Below are 14,935 nucleotides of genomic sequence, written 5' to 3'. Positions count from 1 at the left end.
TCAGCTACTGCAAACTCCAGATGCATTGCCTTTCAGGGAAGCACCTTAGCCAGGTTACTAAGCCATCTCTACAGCCCCCTTAATTTTTCTTTTTGTTTATTTTTATTTATTTATTTGAGGGTGACATACAGAGAGAGAGAGAATGGGCACGTCAGGGCCTCCAGCCACTGCAAATGAACTCTAGATGTGTGCGCCCCATTGTGCATCTGGCTGACATGGGTCTTGAGGAATTAAGCCTCAAACCAGCGTCCCTAGGCTTCATAGGCAAGCACTTAACCGCTAAGCCATTTCTCCAGCCCCTTAACTTGTTTTTTTTTTTTTTTTTTTTTTCTAGAAAGGGGTGGGCAGAGATCAAAGAATGCCTGTGAGGAAGAGTTAGATGGCACCCACCCTGATAGTGGATTCCAAGTGACCCTGACCTGGATCAAGACCCTCCCTTCCTCCTTCCTTGGTGGTGGTGGAGGGGGAGGTGTAACTTGCCTAAGGTAGAGGTTTTTGATATTCAATGATGGTCTATACTGGACAGATTTCTGCGACAGAATCTTCAAGTATGGTCGCCTTAGTGCTTCTCCATCCATTCTGTCCCATCTCCCCTTAACTTGTTTTTTAAGTTTGAGTCACTCTAACTAACACAAGCTGGCCTTAAGTGGTAACTCTACCTCAGCTTCCCGAGTACATGTGCCACCATGCTTGGTATAGCTACCAATCTATTAATTTATTGTTTTTAAAAATATTTTGTTTTTATTTACTTATTTATTTGATAAGAGTAAGAAGGGGGGAGGGAGAGAGAATGGGTGTGCCAGGGCCTCCAGCCACTGCAAACAAACTCCAGATGTGTATGCCCCTTTGTGCATCTGGCTAACATGGGTCCTGGGGCATCAAACCTGGGTCCTTTGGCTTTGCAAGCAAATGCCTTAACCGCTAAGCCATCCCTCCAGTCCCATTTATTGTTTTGTTTTGGGTTATTTTGGTCATATAACCCAGGCTGTTCAGAACTTTGTAGCTCCAAGCTGGCATCAAACTCACAGAAATCTTCCTACGTCTGCCTCCCAAATGCTGGGATTCAAGGTGTATATCACCATACCTGGCTGGCTACCAACTTATTATTTATTATTTATTTTGTGGTAGGGTTTCACTCTAGTCCAGACTGACCTGGAATTCACTAAAGTCTCAAGGTAGTCTCAAACTCTAGGTGATCCTTCTACCTCAGCCTCCTAAGTGCTGGGATTAAAGGTCTGTGCCTGGCTTTATTTTGGATTTTTGAGGTAGGGTCCTGCTGTAGTCTAGGCTAAACTAGAATTCATTCTGTAGTCTCAGGGTGGCCTCAAACTCATGGCAGTCCTCCTATCTCAGCTACCCAAGTGCTGGGATTAAAGGTGTATGCCACCACATCTGGCAAAAAGTAATTTTATTTATTTATTAGAGAAAAAGGATGAATGGGTGTGCCAGGGCCCCTAGCCACTGCAAACAAACTCCGGATATATGCACCACCACCATGTGCATCTGATTCGCATGAATGTTGGTGCTTAGGCTTCAAAGGCAAGTGCCTTAACCACTTAACCATAAGCAATCTCTCCAGCCTTTTTTTTTTTTTTTTTTTTTTTAAGATAGGGTCTTGCTCTAGCCCAGGCTGATCTAGAGTTAACTACTGTAGTGCACTCAGAAGGCAGAGGTAGTAGGATCACCGAGTTCGAGGCCAGCCTGAGAGTACATAATGAATTCCAGGTTAGCCTGGAATAGAGTGATACCCAACCTTGAAAAACCAAAAAATGGGGGAGGGGTGGGGAAGAGGCAGATAGAATTGGGTACACTAGGGCCTCTTGCTCACATACTAATAAAATATTATTTTTATTTTATATTATTGATATCATCCATAATTATATATAGTAAACCATGATAATTCCCTCCCCCTCCCAATCATTCTTTTATGTGGATGTCATTTTTCCTCCTGTTATAATGGTCTTGTGTAGGTAGTGTCAAGGTGGCCTTGAACTCATAGCAGTCCTACTTCTGCCTCCCTAGTGCTGGAATTAAAGATGTACACTACCATGCCTGGCTCTTATTTTCCAATTTTTTTTTTTTTTAATTGTAGAGCAAATTGGCACTCCAGGACTTCAGACCTCAGTCACTGCAATCGAACTTGAGACACTTCCACCATCTAGTGGGCATGTGCCACCTTGCATGTGCCTCACCTTTGTGCATCTGGCTTAAGTGGGATCTGGAGAGTTGAACATGGGTCCTTAGGCATCCCAGACAGGTACCTTAACTGCTAAGCCATGTCTCCAGCCCTAGTCTCCCATCTTTTTTGTGTGTGTGTTTTTTTTCGAGGTAGGGTCTCACTCTAACCCAGGCTGACCTGGAATTCAGTATATAGTCTCAGGGTGGCCTTGAACTCATGGCAATCATCCTACCTCTGCCTCTCCAGTGCTGGGATTAAAGGCGTGCACCACTACGCCCAGCTCCATCGTTTTTTCAAATCTATTTTATGCCAGAACATGGTGGCACACACCTTTAATCCCAGCACTCAGGAGGCTGAAGTAGGAGGATTGCTATGAGTTTGAGGTCACCCTGAGACTACATAGTGAAATCCAGGTCAACCTGGACTATACTGAGACCCTATCTCGAAAAAAAAAAAAAGGAAGAAAATATATTTTATTGCTGGGTGTTGTGGCGCATGCCTTTAATCCTAGCACTTGGAGACAGGCAGAAGGATCACCATGTGTTCAAGGCCACCGTGAGACTACATAATGAATTCCAGATCAGCCTAAGCTAGAGTGAGAACCTATCTCAATAAAACGTTAAATATATATATGTGTGTGTGTGTGTGTGTGTATATATATAAATTTGAGAGAGAAACATTTTTGAAATTTTATTTATTTGAGATGATAGAAAAAGAGAATGGTTGAACCAGGGCCTCAAGCCACTGAAAATGAACTTCAGATGCATTTACCACCTAGTGCATAAGTATATCCTTCAAATTATCATGAATGACTGTAGATGCAGTTAATTTTGCTATTTTAAAATCCTTGTCAAATATATTACAACCTAAGTTCATAACAGTTTAAGGAAAAAAAAAAACATCTTAGAAGCCAGGTATGGTGATATATAATGTGTAAGCCAGTAATCCTAAAACTTGGGATGTGGAGGCAGGAGGATCTCTTCCAGTTCAGGGTCAACTGTGGCAATATAGTGACTTCAAGATCAGCTTGCTGTACAAGAAACCCTGCTTGGGCTGGAGAGATTGCTCAGTGGTTAAAGCACTTGGCTGCAAAGCTTAATGACTCAGGTTTGATTCCCTAGTACTTACATAAAACCAAATGCACAAAGTGGCACATGCATCAATCACTTCAAGTGCCTGGAGGCCCTGATATATCCATTTTCTTCTCTACTTCTTTGCTTGTTCATTTAGGCTCCAGTGCGCCCAATTTCTCTCTGCCTCTTATTTATTTATTTATTTTATTTTATTTTGGAGAGAGAGAATGAGTGTCCTAGGGCCTCTTGACACTGCAAATGAACTCAAGATGCATGCACCACCTTGTGCATCTGGCTTATGTGGGTCCTGGGGAATTGAACTGAGGTCCTTTGGCTTTGCAGGCAAACGCTTTAACTGCTAAGCTATCTCTCCAGCCCCTCTTTCTGTCTGTCTCAAATAAAAATAAAAACATCAAGCCGGGTGTGGTGGTGCACGCCTTTCATCCCAGCACTTGGGAGGCAGAGGTAGGAGGATTGCTGTGAGTTCAAGGCCACCCTGAGACTCCACAGTGAATTCCAGGTCAGCCTGGGCTAGAGTGAGACCCTACCTCGAAAAACCAAAAAAAAAAAAAAAAAAAAAAAAAAGCCGGGTGTGTTGGGTATGCTTTTAATCCCAGCACTCCAGAGGCAGAGGTAGGAGGATCACCATGAGTGCGAGGCCACCCTGAGACTACATAGTGAATTCCAGATCAGCCTGGGTTAGAGATCCTACCTCAAAAAAAAAAAAAAAAAAAGTATTTGCAGAACTATTTGCTTGAGAAACTGGGAAGTTGGCTCAGCAGTTCAAGGTGCCTGCTTGCAAACTGCTAGCTAGGGATCAATTCCCAAGCCACCCACATAAGCCTGGTGCAAAAAGAAATACAAACATCTGATGTTTGTTTGCATTGACAAGAGTTCCTAGCACCTCTGTACAGGCATGCATGCATGCACATACATGTGTAAATAACTTTTTTTTTAAAGATATGCTTGAAGCTGGGTGTTGGTGCGCATGCCTTTAATCCTAGCACTCAGGAGGCAGAGAGGTAGGATTGCTGTGAGTTTGAGGCCAGCCTGAGACTACACAGTGAATTCCAGGTCAGCTTAGGCTAGACCCTACCCCAAAACACACACACACGTGTACTTGAAAGGACAGCTTTGCTTCGATGTTGCTGTGTGGAAGGAGGATGTGGGTACCTCGGTAAAATAGTTAGGTTGAAAATACAGAAGAGGAATAGTAGGGCACTAGGTTTCTGGTGTCATCTTCCTGCCTTGACATGTGGGGCAGTGCTGCCTCCCTTCCCCGTTCCCGATCCCGACAGCAGGGTTGGTGGTTCTTGTGAAATGATACTATAGACGTCCCTGAGCAAATCCACCATAACAGTGTTCTCAGGCATTTATGGGGAGATGAAGCCTGGGAGGGAGGAACTGAGGGAAATCTCAGGAGGAACTAGAACCTCTTCCACAGCTATGGTGCTACACCACAGAGAAACTCCAGCCAGAGCCCCAAGCAAGCCTATCTATCATAAGGACTCTGAAATACACAGTGACATCTGGAGTTGCTAAATTTCAAAGCTCTTTTTCACCCAGCAATAGATCACAAAGAAAATATATGACTGAAATTTGTATAATTCTTGGGGAGAATTTTCCAGGTAGGGTCTTGCTGTAGACCAAGGTTGACCTGAAATTCACTATGTAGTCTCAGGCCAGCCTTGAACTCACAGCAATACTCCTACCTCTGCCTCCCGAAGGCTGGCATTTTTAAAATTTATTTGAAAGAGCCAGACAGAAAGTGAGTATGGGCATGCCAGGGTGCTCCAGCCCCTTTATATTTTGAGGCAGGGTCTCACTCTAGCCCAGACTTAGACTGGCCTGAAACGCACCTTGTAGACTAGGCTGGCCTTGGACTGACACTGTCCTACTTCAGTCTAAAGAGTGCTGGCATTGAGCCAGAGAGATGACTTAACATTTAAGGCTCTTGTTTGCAAAGCCAAAGGATCAGAGTTCTATTCCCCCATACACACGGTAATGCCACATGTACAAGGTTGGTTTGTTGCAGTGGCTAGAGCCCCGACCCCTCTTAAATAAATAAATACATAAAATATTCTTAAGCCAGGCATGGTGAAGCACGCCTTTAATCAGCACTTGGGAGGCAGAGGTAGGAGGACTGCCTAGAGTTCAAGGCCACCCTGAGACTACATAGTGAATTCCAGGTCAGCCTGAGCCAGAATAAGGCCCTACTTCGGGGGGTGGGGGGGCCTCTTTTAGGGGTGGAGAGATGGCTTAGCATTTAAGGCACATACTTGCCTGTAATGCCTAAACTCATGTTTGAATCTCCAGTTCCCACATAAAGCTAGAAGCAGTGATGCAAGCGTGCAATGTCACACATGTGCCACAAGAGACTGCATATGTCGGGAGTTTATCTCTTTCTCAATTTTTTTTTTACTTTTTATTTATTGATTTTTGCTCTTTGAGGTAGGGTCTTGCTCTAGCCCAGGCTGACCTGGAATTCACTATGTAGTCTCAGGGTGGCCTCGAGCTCACAGCGATCCTCCTACCTCTGCCTCCTCAGTGCTGCCAACAGTATCAGTTTTGTGTCCAGCTTTACATGGGTGGCCTGGCACTTGCACCTGGATTGTCAGATTTTGCAAACAGTGCTTTATTTTTTTCAAATTTATTTATTTTATTTGATAGAAAGAGGGAGAGAGAGAATGGGCAATGCCTCCAACCACTGCAAAGGAACTCCAGACTCATGTTCTACCTTGTGTATCTCCCTTACGTGGGTACTCGGGAATTCAACCTGGTTCCTTTGTCTTCACAGGCAAATGCCTTAACCGCTAAGCCATCTCTGCAGCCCAAACAAGTGCCTTTAAATGCTGAGCCATCTTCCAAGCTTGGGCTAATTTTTAAAAAAATATTTTTATTTATTTGCGAGCAGAGAGAGATAGAAGAGATACAGAGAGAATGGGCACACCAGAGGCTCCAGCCACTGCAAACCAACTCCAGATACATGGGCCATTTTGTGCGTCTGGCTTTACATGGGCCCTGGGGTCTCAAACCTGGGTCATTAGGCTTTGCAGGCAAGAGCCTTAACCGCTGAGCCATCTCTCCAACCCGCGTATTTTTTTCTTTCTTTCTTTCTGTTTTTTTGGTTTTTCAAGATAGGGTTTCATTCTAGCCCAGTTTGATCTGGAATTCACTATGTAGTCTCAGGGTGGTCTTGAACTCACAGCAATCCTCCTACCTCGGCCTCCCAAGTGTTGGGATTAAAGGAGTGTGCCAACACGCCCAGCTCCGTATATCATTTTTTAAGCACCTGATAATATCCAAAAGCAACTGTTCCTTTAGCATAGATACCTCAAAAGCGATCCATACAGCAGTAGAAAGCTCTGCACTTTCCACGCATGGTGCTCCACGCAGCCCACTCTCAAGATAAATCTAAGCTATCGAGAGTTCCCGAAGACAGTAAGATCAATTATCTCGCAAATAGTGATGTGCTTGTGACCATTCATCGGGCAGTTAGTCCCCTGCCAGGCTGTGCAGCAAACATGGTACTGCCAGCCTGCTGTGGCGAAGGAAACTTCTGCAGCCTTGGGGATGGCCAATCGACAAGAGCAGTGAACCGAGGGCCAACACGCACTCGGGGACAGTTTCTTACACGCAGCCGCCCGGGAAGCTGCGCACAGGGCCACGGCCCCGAGTGCGGGGGGGTGTAGGCGAGGCTCGCCCGGAGGAGCGCCGACTCAGGGTGGAAGCCCAGCGCAGCTAATTCCTGGATGCCCAGGACAAAGGGACAAGGCCCTGGGCACAGCAAAGGGGGACACACGAGAGGCCCGCCGCACTGCGAACGCGCGAGGCTGCCCTGTTCCGAAAGTGAAAGTTCTTGCTTCACAAACAAGGCAACTAGACACGCACTGCAGCACCCGACGCCGCCCGCCCACGCGGGACGCGCCCACGAGGGCCGCCGTAACATGGCGGCAGCGCCCAGCCCGCGGCGCATGCGCCTCCGGGTCCCGCCCGGGAGAGCGGAAGTCGCGTGACCCCGGAAGTGACCGTCCAGGCGGCGGGCGGCGGGCGACGTTCGTCACTCGGTGCGGGAGGGAGCGTGATCGCGGCGGTCGAGCCTCCGGTGAGTGGCCGGGCGGCGCGCGGCGGGGTGGGGGCGCCTTTGTGCGCGCGGCTCCGGAGGCCGCGGGCAGGGCGGGGTGACGGCGGCGGCCGCCGGGAGGGCGGGCGGGCGGGCGGGGCGGGGGCGCCGCCACCCCGCCCTAGCGGCCAGCTCTTGGGCCTGGGAACCAACCCTGCCGCAGCCCCCTCGCCGGGCCGCGGGAGCGGGGCCCGGGATCGGAGCCTCACCCCCCAGCTCTCGCCGCCCTGCCCCACCCCACCCTGCCGGGATTGCGGGCCCTGCGGAAGTGCGCGCCGCGCCCTGGATGCTGTCGCCTGGGGCCACGTTCGGACGGCGCCGGGCGCGGCTCACCCTTAGCGGCCGCGGGCTGGAGGAGCGGCCTTGGGGCCTCCCAGGGGTCTGGCCGCCCGAATGTCCGGCGATTGGGCGGAGCCCTCTTCTGAAGCTCGGCGTTAGCCTCGCCCTACGGGCTACGCCTTGATCCCTCCGCGTAGGATGCAGAGTGGGTCTCCAGGCGCCCCTTGGGACCTGGGGAGGTTAGAGGCAGCCAAGGCTCTCCTCAGTCCCTGAGAAATGCACTCCGTTCCGGACGTTCTTGGATCCGGGCCTAGAAAAAGGATCCCGAGACTGCCCAGCACTGCTTGGGCTAAAGTAGTACTCATAGATTCTCACAAGTGAGGATAGCCTTGGCATACTCAGGATGTCCCCTTAGTCCCCTATGCGATTTATGTGGCCCCTTGGGTATTTGAGCTTGGGAGAACTTGTCGCTGGTACGAACGTAACACTCTTGGTCCTGCACGTGGTTAGGATACAGAGCATCACCCATAGGGGTGCCCAGGCTTGTAACCTAGTGGGAAGGAGTGCCTTAGGACCAGAGTCTGGGCTGCTTTACAGGCGGCAACCAGATGCTAGGTATTGCTATTGCCCTTGCCAGTTGGGTCTAAGGGCTGCTTCCGCTTTAAGGGGAGATGGGGTTAGCCTAAAGTACGCAGTTCCATGGCCACCTTCAGCACAGCCTGCTGGTGGCAGGGTTCGTCCAAAGGGGGTTGCCTCCAGACTGGCACAGTCCTGCTTCTGCCCCACCCACAGGTGTCCAGCTCCTGGCTAGAAGTGAGCATGGCTGAGCAGGAACCCACTGCTGAGCAGCTGGCCCAGATAGCTGCGGAGAATGATGAGGACGAGCACTCTGTCAACTACAAGCCCCCAGCCCAAAAGAGCATCCAGGAGATTCAAGAGCTGGACAAGGATGATGAGAGCTTGCGCAAATACAAGGAGGCCTTGCTGGGCCGCGTGGCTGTCTCTGCTGGTGAGTGATCTGGGATTAGTTGGGAGGCCCCTATCACTTGGCCCTGTCACCCTCTTTCTGTCCTGTTCCAAATACCCCCATCCTCCTGGAAGTGACTTACGATGTCAAGGGTGGAGTTCTAACTTGCTGTCACTTTTCAGACCCCAATGTCCCTAATGTCATTGTGACCCGCCTGACCCTGGTGTGCAGCACTTCACCAGGACCCCTGGAGCTGGACCTGACAGGTGAGTGGACACTGGAGTCCCTGGGTGGAGCCAGCTGGCGTCCTGCTCTGCCCCTAAAAATAATTTCCTACGACATTGGCGCCCTCTGGTGTGATAGAGAGCAAGTGCAGCCAGGTTCTCTCAAGCTCTGCTTTGTGTCAGTGAGGGGCTGGAGAAAGTGAGTGTGGGGGTGGCAGGCAGCCAGCTGAGTCTCCTTCCGCATACAGGTGATCTGGAGAGCTTCAAGAAGCAGTCGTTTGTGCTGAAGGAGGGTGTGGAGTACCGGATAAAAATCTCTTTCCAGGTAAGGTGAAGGCTTTAGGATTCCTGAGGGAGTTGGGGGGCAGGGCTAGGGAGTCAGCTGACATTGCATTGCTTGGTCCTTGCAGGTGAACAGAGAGATTGTGTCAGGCATGAAGTACATCCAGCACACCTACAGGAAAGGCGTAAAGAGTGAGTACAGGGGTGAGCATGGTGGGGTGCCTGTGGGCTTCAGGAGGAGCCAGCAGCTCTGGTGATGACTGGCTCCCTGTCTCACAGTTGACAAAACTGACTACATGGTGGGGAGCTATGGCCCCCGGGCAGAGGAGTATGAATTCCTGACACCTGTGGAGGAGGCGCCCAAGGGCATGCTGGCTCGTGGAAGCTACAACATCAAGTCCCGCTTCACAGACGATGACAAGACTGACCACCTGTCCTGGGAGTGGAATCTCACCATCAAAAAGGAATGGAAGGACTGAGCCCCAGCTGGGAGGGGGCAGGGCGACGGACAGACAGAAGGACCGACATGCCCCACCCCACACCCCTCCCCACCCCAAACCAAAGTGCTGACAGAGCCCTCCCCCACCACCATCATTCCTCCTTTGTCCACCCTGGGGCAGCTCTGCCTGCCCCTCTTTCCCCCCCTCCTGCCCTCAGGCCCCTGTGGTCTCTAGTGTCATATTGCTGCTTTTGCCTGTGTAGTGGGGGTGGTTCCAGTCCAGACCTCCACCCACTGTGTCCCTCCAGGTTTCCTGTGCCCTCCCTTCCTCAGGCCCTGACTGGGCCCTGGCTTTTTTAAGGCAGTGGAACATTGTCTGGGTTGCCTAGCCTACCTTGTCTCTCCTGGCTGAGCTGGGCCACTCAGTTTGGGGCCCAGGCCAGTGTCCTCCAGTCCACTGCTCCCTGGCCAGGTCATTCATCACTGTCAGTCACTGTCTAACCATGATGCCTTAACATGTGGAACGTGTATTGGGGGCTGTCGCTAACTCTTAATCCCCTGTCTGCATGAGCATGTGGTCTCCCCTGTCCTTGCCTTGTCTGCCATCCCAATTTGGTGACCCACCTGAGGAGGCCTGGGGTGTGCTGCTGTTGCTTTCTGCAGGCCTACTCAGTTCTTCCCCCTGGCCAGGGCAGGGGGTGGCTCCAGTGGCTAGGAGAGGGTCAAATTGCCAAAACTCAGTGTCTCCAGCCCCATCTGGGAGGCAGGGCAGAGGGAGGGGGACCTCATGCCTCTGCTTTCTCTGTTCTCGTGGGTAGCACTCAGCCCCTTTCTCTGCAGAGAGCCCCAGAGGGACAGCCAGTGTGGCTGAGCCTTACTTGTCTCACCTGGGTCCTGTGGCCTGGAACCTTGTGCCTGGCCTGTCAGTATTTATTGCCTCCATTTGGGCCAGCTGGCCTGCTGCCTCTGCCCTGGCTCTTGGTGCCACTTCCTTGGGTAGACCCTCCCCAAACCCAGCCAGGAAAAATGGGACCAAGTGCACACACAATTGGGAGCTGTCTCCTGTGCCTCCCCTCCCCATCCCCGGTCCCTGTGTGGTGTCTGCCAGGCCCAGGCCTTTACAGGCAGAGGAGCCTGTCCCTGCTTCTGACTGGGAAATAAACACCCCTGAAGGAGTCTGGGGGTCTGTGCTGCTTGTTTGGGGTGTGTCTGGAAGGGTGGCAAGACCCTAGTAGTGTGGAAGCCCCTCAGGTCATTGGCTAAGGTTGGCTTGGCTGCCTCCAGCCCTGCTGTGCCTTTGCTGCTCTCTACACTATTCATTGAGAAATGAATGTCAAAGAGCCCCCGGCCTGTGGGTAGGAGCATGGCTCAGGCAGTGTGAATGTACAGCCTCACCAGAAGCCAAGGTGATGAGTGAAGGTCACAGCCTTCAACATGGACATGCAGAAAGACTGCTTAGTTGGGCTTGGTAGCGCAAACCTTTAATCCCAGCACTCAGAAGGCTGAGGTAGGAAGATTGTGAGTTTGAGGTCAGGCTGTGCTTATATATGATATGGCCTTGGTCAGCATTTCCAGAATGTTCCAGTTGGGCATGCTGTCCAGTGTCCCTCAACTGGGGACCTGCATACTACCCACTTAGCATGGGCTTCTTCCAGGAAATAGCCAACTCTTCAGGAAATAAGCAACTTGGGAACCCTGCTAAACAGCTAGCAATCTTAGAGGTTGGTCCCCAGCCCAGGGAAATCAACTCCATGTATGGATCTTCCTAGTGAAGAAGTTGTCTATTTCAGGTTGGTGCTAGGGAGGGTCCTGGAACCATCACTTCATGAATAGCCTTGATGCACTGCCCGGTCCAAGGCTAAGTGGAAAGGCTAGGGATACCATCACACCACGTGGAGGAAAAGAGCTGCCAGAAGAACCTAGAAAAGCAACCAGGTCTAATGGACCAGCTTGGCGTCAGTTCCCGCCCAGTGCCATGTCTGTAGTAACCACAAGGGGTCAGGATGGCGTGCCTGCCTCTGAACACTCCAGAGGCAGCCAGTAACCAAATCCAGGCTCACACCTGCCCCAACAGGGAGGTTGGGCAGTGACCAAAGAGCACCAGGCAGAAAGGGCACCACAGAAACTTTCCCTCTTCTGGCTCCATGCCAGTTTTTTTTTAACTTGAGAGCAACAAAGTGGCAGAGAGAATGTGTGCATCAAGGCCTCTAGCCACTGCAAACAACTCTAGATGCATACACTACTTTTGTGTATCTGTCCATGCCAGTTTTGAAACCTGCCCTCTATTGCTGGGTTGCATAAGAAAGTGGTTGTTTCACTTTTACTTAGGCATTGGTAGTGGCCAGCTGCTCACTGTTCCAGGGTCCACTGCAGACCTGCCTGGAGCTTGTCACCAGCTGGTCCATTATATATGCCTCTTACCCATGTAGGACAACTCCCTCAGGCCTGTGGCTACTTCAAGCATCTTTATCAGGCCCCCTTTGGAGGTAGAGCCTGGGTCCAAGATCCAGCTTTGTAAGACACTAACCCAACAGTGGCAGACCTAGCAGGTGGGGCAGGCTGTGGTCGTACCTGGAGAAGTTTTGCTGGCAGTCTCTTCTCAAGAGGGGACAGCACTCTAAGCAGCCCCAGACCAGTCAGACAACCCTCGCTCATCCTTAAGTTGCTCTCTGCTGTCAGCAGTTTGGGTTATCACTCAGTGGCTCACGAGTGTTGTGTGCATTGGGCCAAGAAACTTAATCTTTTCGCTCTGGGATTTTCCTAGCCTGGTAATGTGTGAACTCAGACCCTGAGTGCCAAGTGTGCAAGCACACTGCCAACAGTTAGGACTTTGCTCTGGCTCCTCCTTGTGCAGGCTAACATGAGGTGGCCTCATAATGTTCATGATGTTTCTCAGGTCCCAAGTCTAACTTGATTCTCTGTCCCATTCCAACCTTTTGTGTTTGCTGGTGTTCCAGAGCCTGGCCTCCGTGCCCTCATGAGCCAGGCCCAGGGTCCACTTGACCCCATCTCCTTCCTCTGAGAGTGCCAGCTGATGAGTGTTAGGGTCTGTGATGTGGCTAAGTGATCGGCTCTCATGACTGACAAGAGCCTTCTTTGCCCACACCATCAAGCACCAGTCCAAGCAGTCAGCCCACTTCAGCTCATGGGCCATGCACATCACCGCCCTGCCTCTCCATGTTTCCACTTGCACTCCCAGCTCACGCCAGCCACCAGCACAGCAGGCCCAGTGGCCAGCTACCACAAGCGCCCTTGGACCTCTCTAACCAAACTGCAGGCTAAAAGGGAGCTTTTCTGTTCTGAACATTGAGTTATACTAAATACTAAAACAGCTGGAGCCGGGTGGAGTGGCATACACCTTTAATCCCAGCACTTGGGAGGCAGAGGTAGGAGAATTGCCATGAGTTAATTCCAAGTCAGCCTGGGCTTGAGTGAGACCCTACCTCAAAAAATAAAACAGCTGGGAACCAGGAATGGTGGTTCATGTTTATAATCCCAGCACTCAGGAGACTGAAGTAGAATTGCTGTGAGTTCCAGCTCAGCCTTGGTTACAGTGAGACCCTCAGAAAAAGAAAAGCTGGGCTGGACAGATGGCTCAGATCACCAGTTCTTGCTTGTAGAGCTTCCCCATCCAGGTTTGATTCCCCAGTAGCCATATAAAGACACACAGGGGTGCACATATATAGAGTTTGTCTGCAGTGGCAAGAGTCCCTGGCACACCCATACTCCCCATACTAAAAAAAAAAAAAAAAAAGCCAACCAACTAGTTATTCAATATTTTTGTTTGTTTTTCAAGATAGGGTTTCTCTATAGCCCAGGCTGACCTGGAATTCACTATGTAGACTCAGGTTGGCCTTGAACTCACAGCAATTCTCCTACCTCTGCCTCCTTAGTGATGGGACTAAAGGTGTGTGCTGCCACACCCAGCCTTCAACACCTGCATTTAATGAGCAACTTCTGAGCCTGAGCCCAGATGAGACTTGACATATTCCCAATGGTCCAGAGAAATATGATAGCGTAAGCTTTGCAGGGCTTGGAAACTAGGGTGAACAGCCACCCCTCTCTCTCTGGGGCTGCTCTTGGAAGGCATATGACAGGTTCTGGGCAACTGAGGTACCAGCTATGTCCTTAAAGCTGAGGCCCACACGTGTTCAGAAGACCCAGCCTGCATGTCCAGAGTTGTAGGAACATCTGTACCTTAGCCAGCTGCTCAACAACTTAAGGGCCAGAGATTTCAGGTCATCCTCTGGATTCTCAAGAACCAGCTTTGGCCAGGTGTTGGTGGCACATGTCTTTAATCCCAGTACTTGGGAAGCAGAGGTAGGATCGCTGAGACCTTAGACTGAATTCCAGGTCACCGTGAGCTAAAGTGAGATCCAACCTCAAAAAAAAAGAGCCAGGTGTGGTGGTGCATGCTGTTAATCCCAGCACTCGGGAGGCACAGGTAGGAGGATCCTTGTGAGTTCAAGGCCACCCGGAAATTACATAGTGAATTCCAGGTCAGCGTGAGCCCGAGTGAGAGCCTACCTCAAAAACAAACAAACAAAAAAAAAAGCTATGCCTGCATGGGACAGTGTAGGAAGCTAATGCAGGGAGGGCTGAAGTCCCTGACAGCCATGCTACCAGGCTCAGAACTGACCATTTAGGACAGGACTGCTTTGGCATTCTGGTTTCCACAGAATGTCAGCATGGCAGTGGTCACCTGGGCCATGGAACATTGACCCTAACTTCTGCCACTGGTGGCCCAGAGCCAAGTTGACACCAGTCTCCACTATGATCTGTTTGTAATGCCCTGTGGCAGTCTTACTTGGTTGTGTGTTTTTCTTGTTTGGTGTTTCTCAAGGTAGGTCTCTCTCTAGCCCAGGCTGAGCTACAATGCACACTGTCATCCCAGGCTGGCCTCCGACTCAGAGCCATCCTCCTACCTGTCACCCTAGTGCTGGGATTAAAGGTGTACACCACCACACCTGTCCCCCGTAAAGATATTATTTGCATGTGTGTCTGGGGTAGTTGTGCCAGGGTCTATTCCCACTGAAAATGGATGCCTTGAGAGAAGCCAGGCATGGTGGCACATGCCTTTAGTCCCAGCACTCGGGAGGCAGAGAAGGTAGGAGGATCAGTTTGAGGCCACCCTGAGACTACCTAGTGAATTCTATAGGTCAGCCTGGGCTAGAGCGAAATCCTACCTTGAAAAACAAAAGAAAAAAAAATTGAAAGAAAGGGAGAGGAAGCAGCAGAGATTGGGCACACCAGGGCCTGCAGACACTGCGAAAGAACTCCAGATGCTTGGGCCCCCTTGTGCATCTGGCTTACTTGGGTAGTGGAGAATCAAACCTGGGTCCTTAGGCTGTGCAGGAAAGTGCCTTAAC

At 50.7% G+C, this 14,935-nt stretch overlaps 1 protein-coding gene across 2 annotated transcripts; it reads left to right on the top strand.

Moving 5' to 3' along the window:
- Window positions 1–7,260: 7,260 nt before the first annotated feature.
- Arhgdia (Rho GDP dissociation inhibitor alpha) lies at window positions 7,261–9,764 on the top strand. 2 transcript variants are annotated; one of them, XM_004655061.3, is made up of 6 exons: window positions 7,261–7,357; window positions 8,447–8,663; window positions 8,804–8,887; window positions 9,094–9,170; window positions 9,256–9,319; window positions 9,407–9,763. In XM_004655061.3, the coding sequence occupies exons 2-6, from the start codon at window positions 8,474–8,476 to the stop codon at window positions 9,604–9,606; spliced, it is 615 nt and encodes a 204-aa protein (XP_004655118.1). In that variant the 5' UTR covers window positions 7,261–7,357; window positions 8,447–8,473; the 3' UTR covers window positions 9,607–9,763. The 2 variants fall into 2 exon arrangements, with proteins under 2 accessions (XP_004655118.1, XP_045015526.1); XM_045159591.1 differs by lacking the exon at window positions 7,261–7,357 and adding an exon at window positions 7,722–7,859 and having other exon boundaries at window positions 9,407–9,764.
- Window positions 9,765–14,935: the final 5,171 nt, after the last annotated feature.

This window comes from Jaculus jaculus, chromosome 9, assembly GCF_020740685.1.
Source record: "Jaculus jaculus isolate mJacJac1 chromosome 9, mJacJac1.mat.Y.cur, whole genome shotgun sequence".
NCBI classification, from domain to species: Eukaryota; Metazoa; Chordata; class Mammalia; order Rodentia; family Dipodidae; genus Jaculus; species Jaculus jaculus.
Note: the sequence above shows the minus strand (reverse complement) of the source record. Positions and strands in the feature narration are given on the sequence as shown.

Coding starts and splice junctions, on each gene's coding strand:
- Arhgdia (XM_045159591.1), top strand. CDS start 8,474: ATGGCTGAGCAGGAACCCACTGCTGAGCAGCTGGCCCAGATAGCTGCG. Junction 8,664..8,803: donor CCGCGTGGCTGTCTCTGCTG/GTGAGTGATCTG, acceptor GTCACTTTTCAG/ACCCCAATGTCCCTAATGTC. Junction 9,171..9,255: donor GGATAAAAATCTCTTTCCAG/GTAAGGTGAAGG, acceptor TGGTCCTTGCAG/GTGAACAGAGAGATTGTGTC.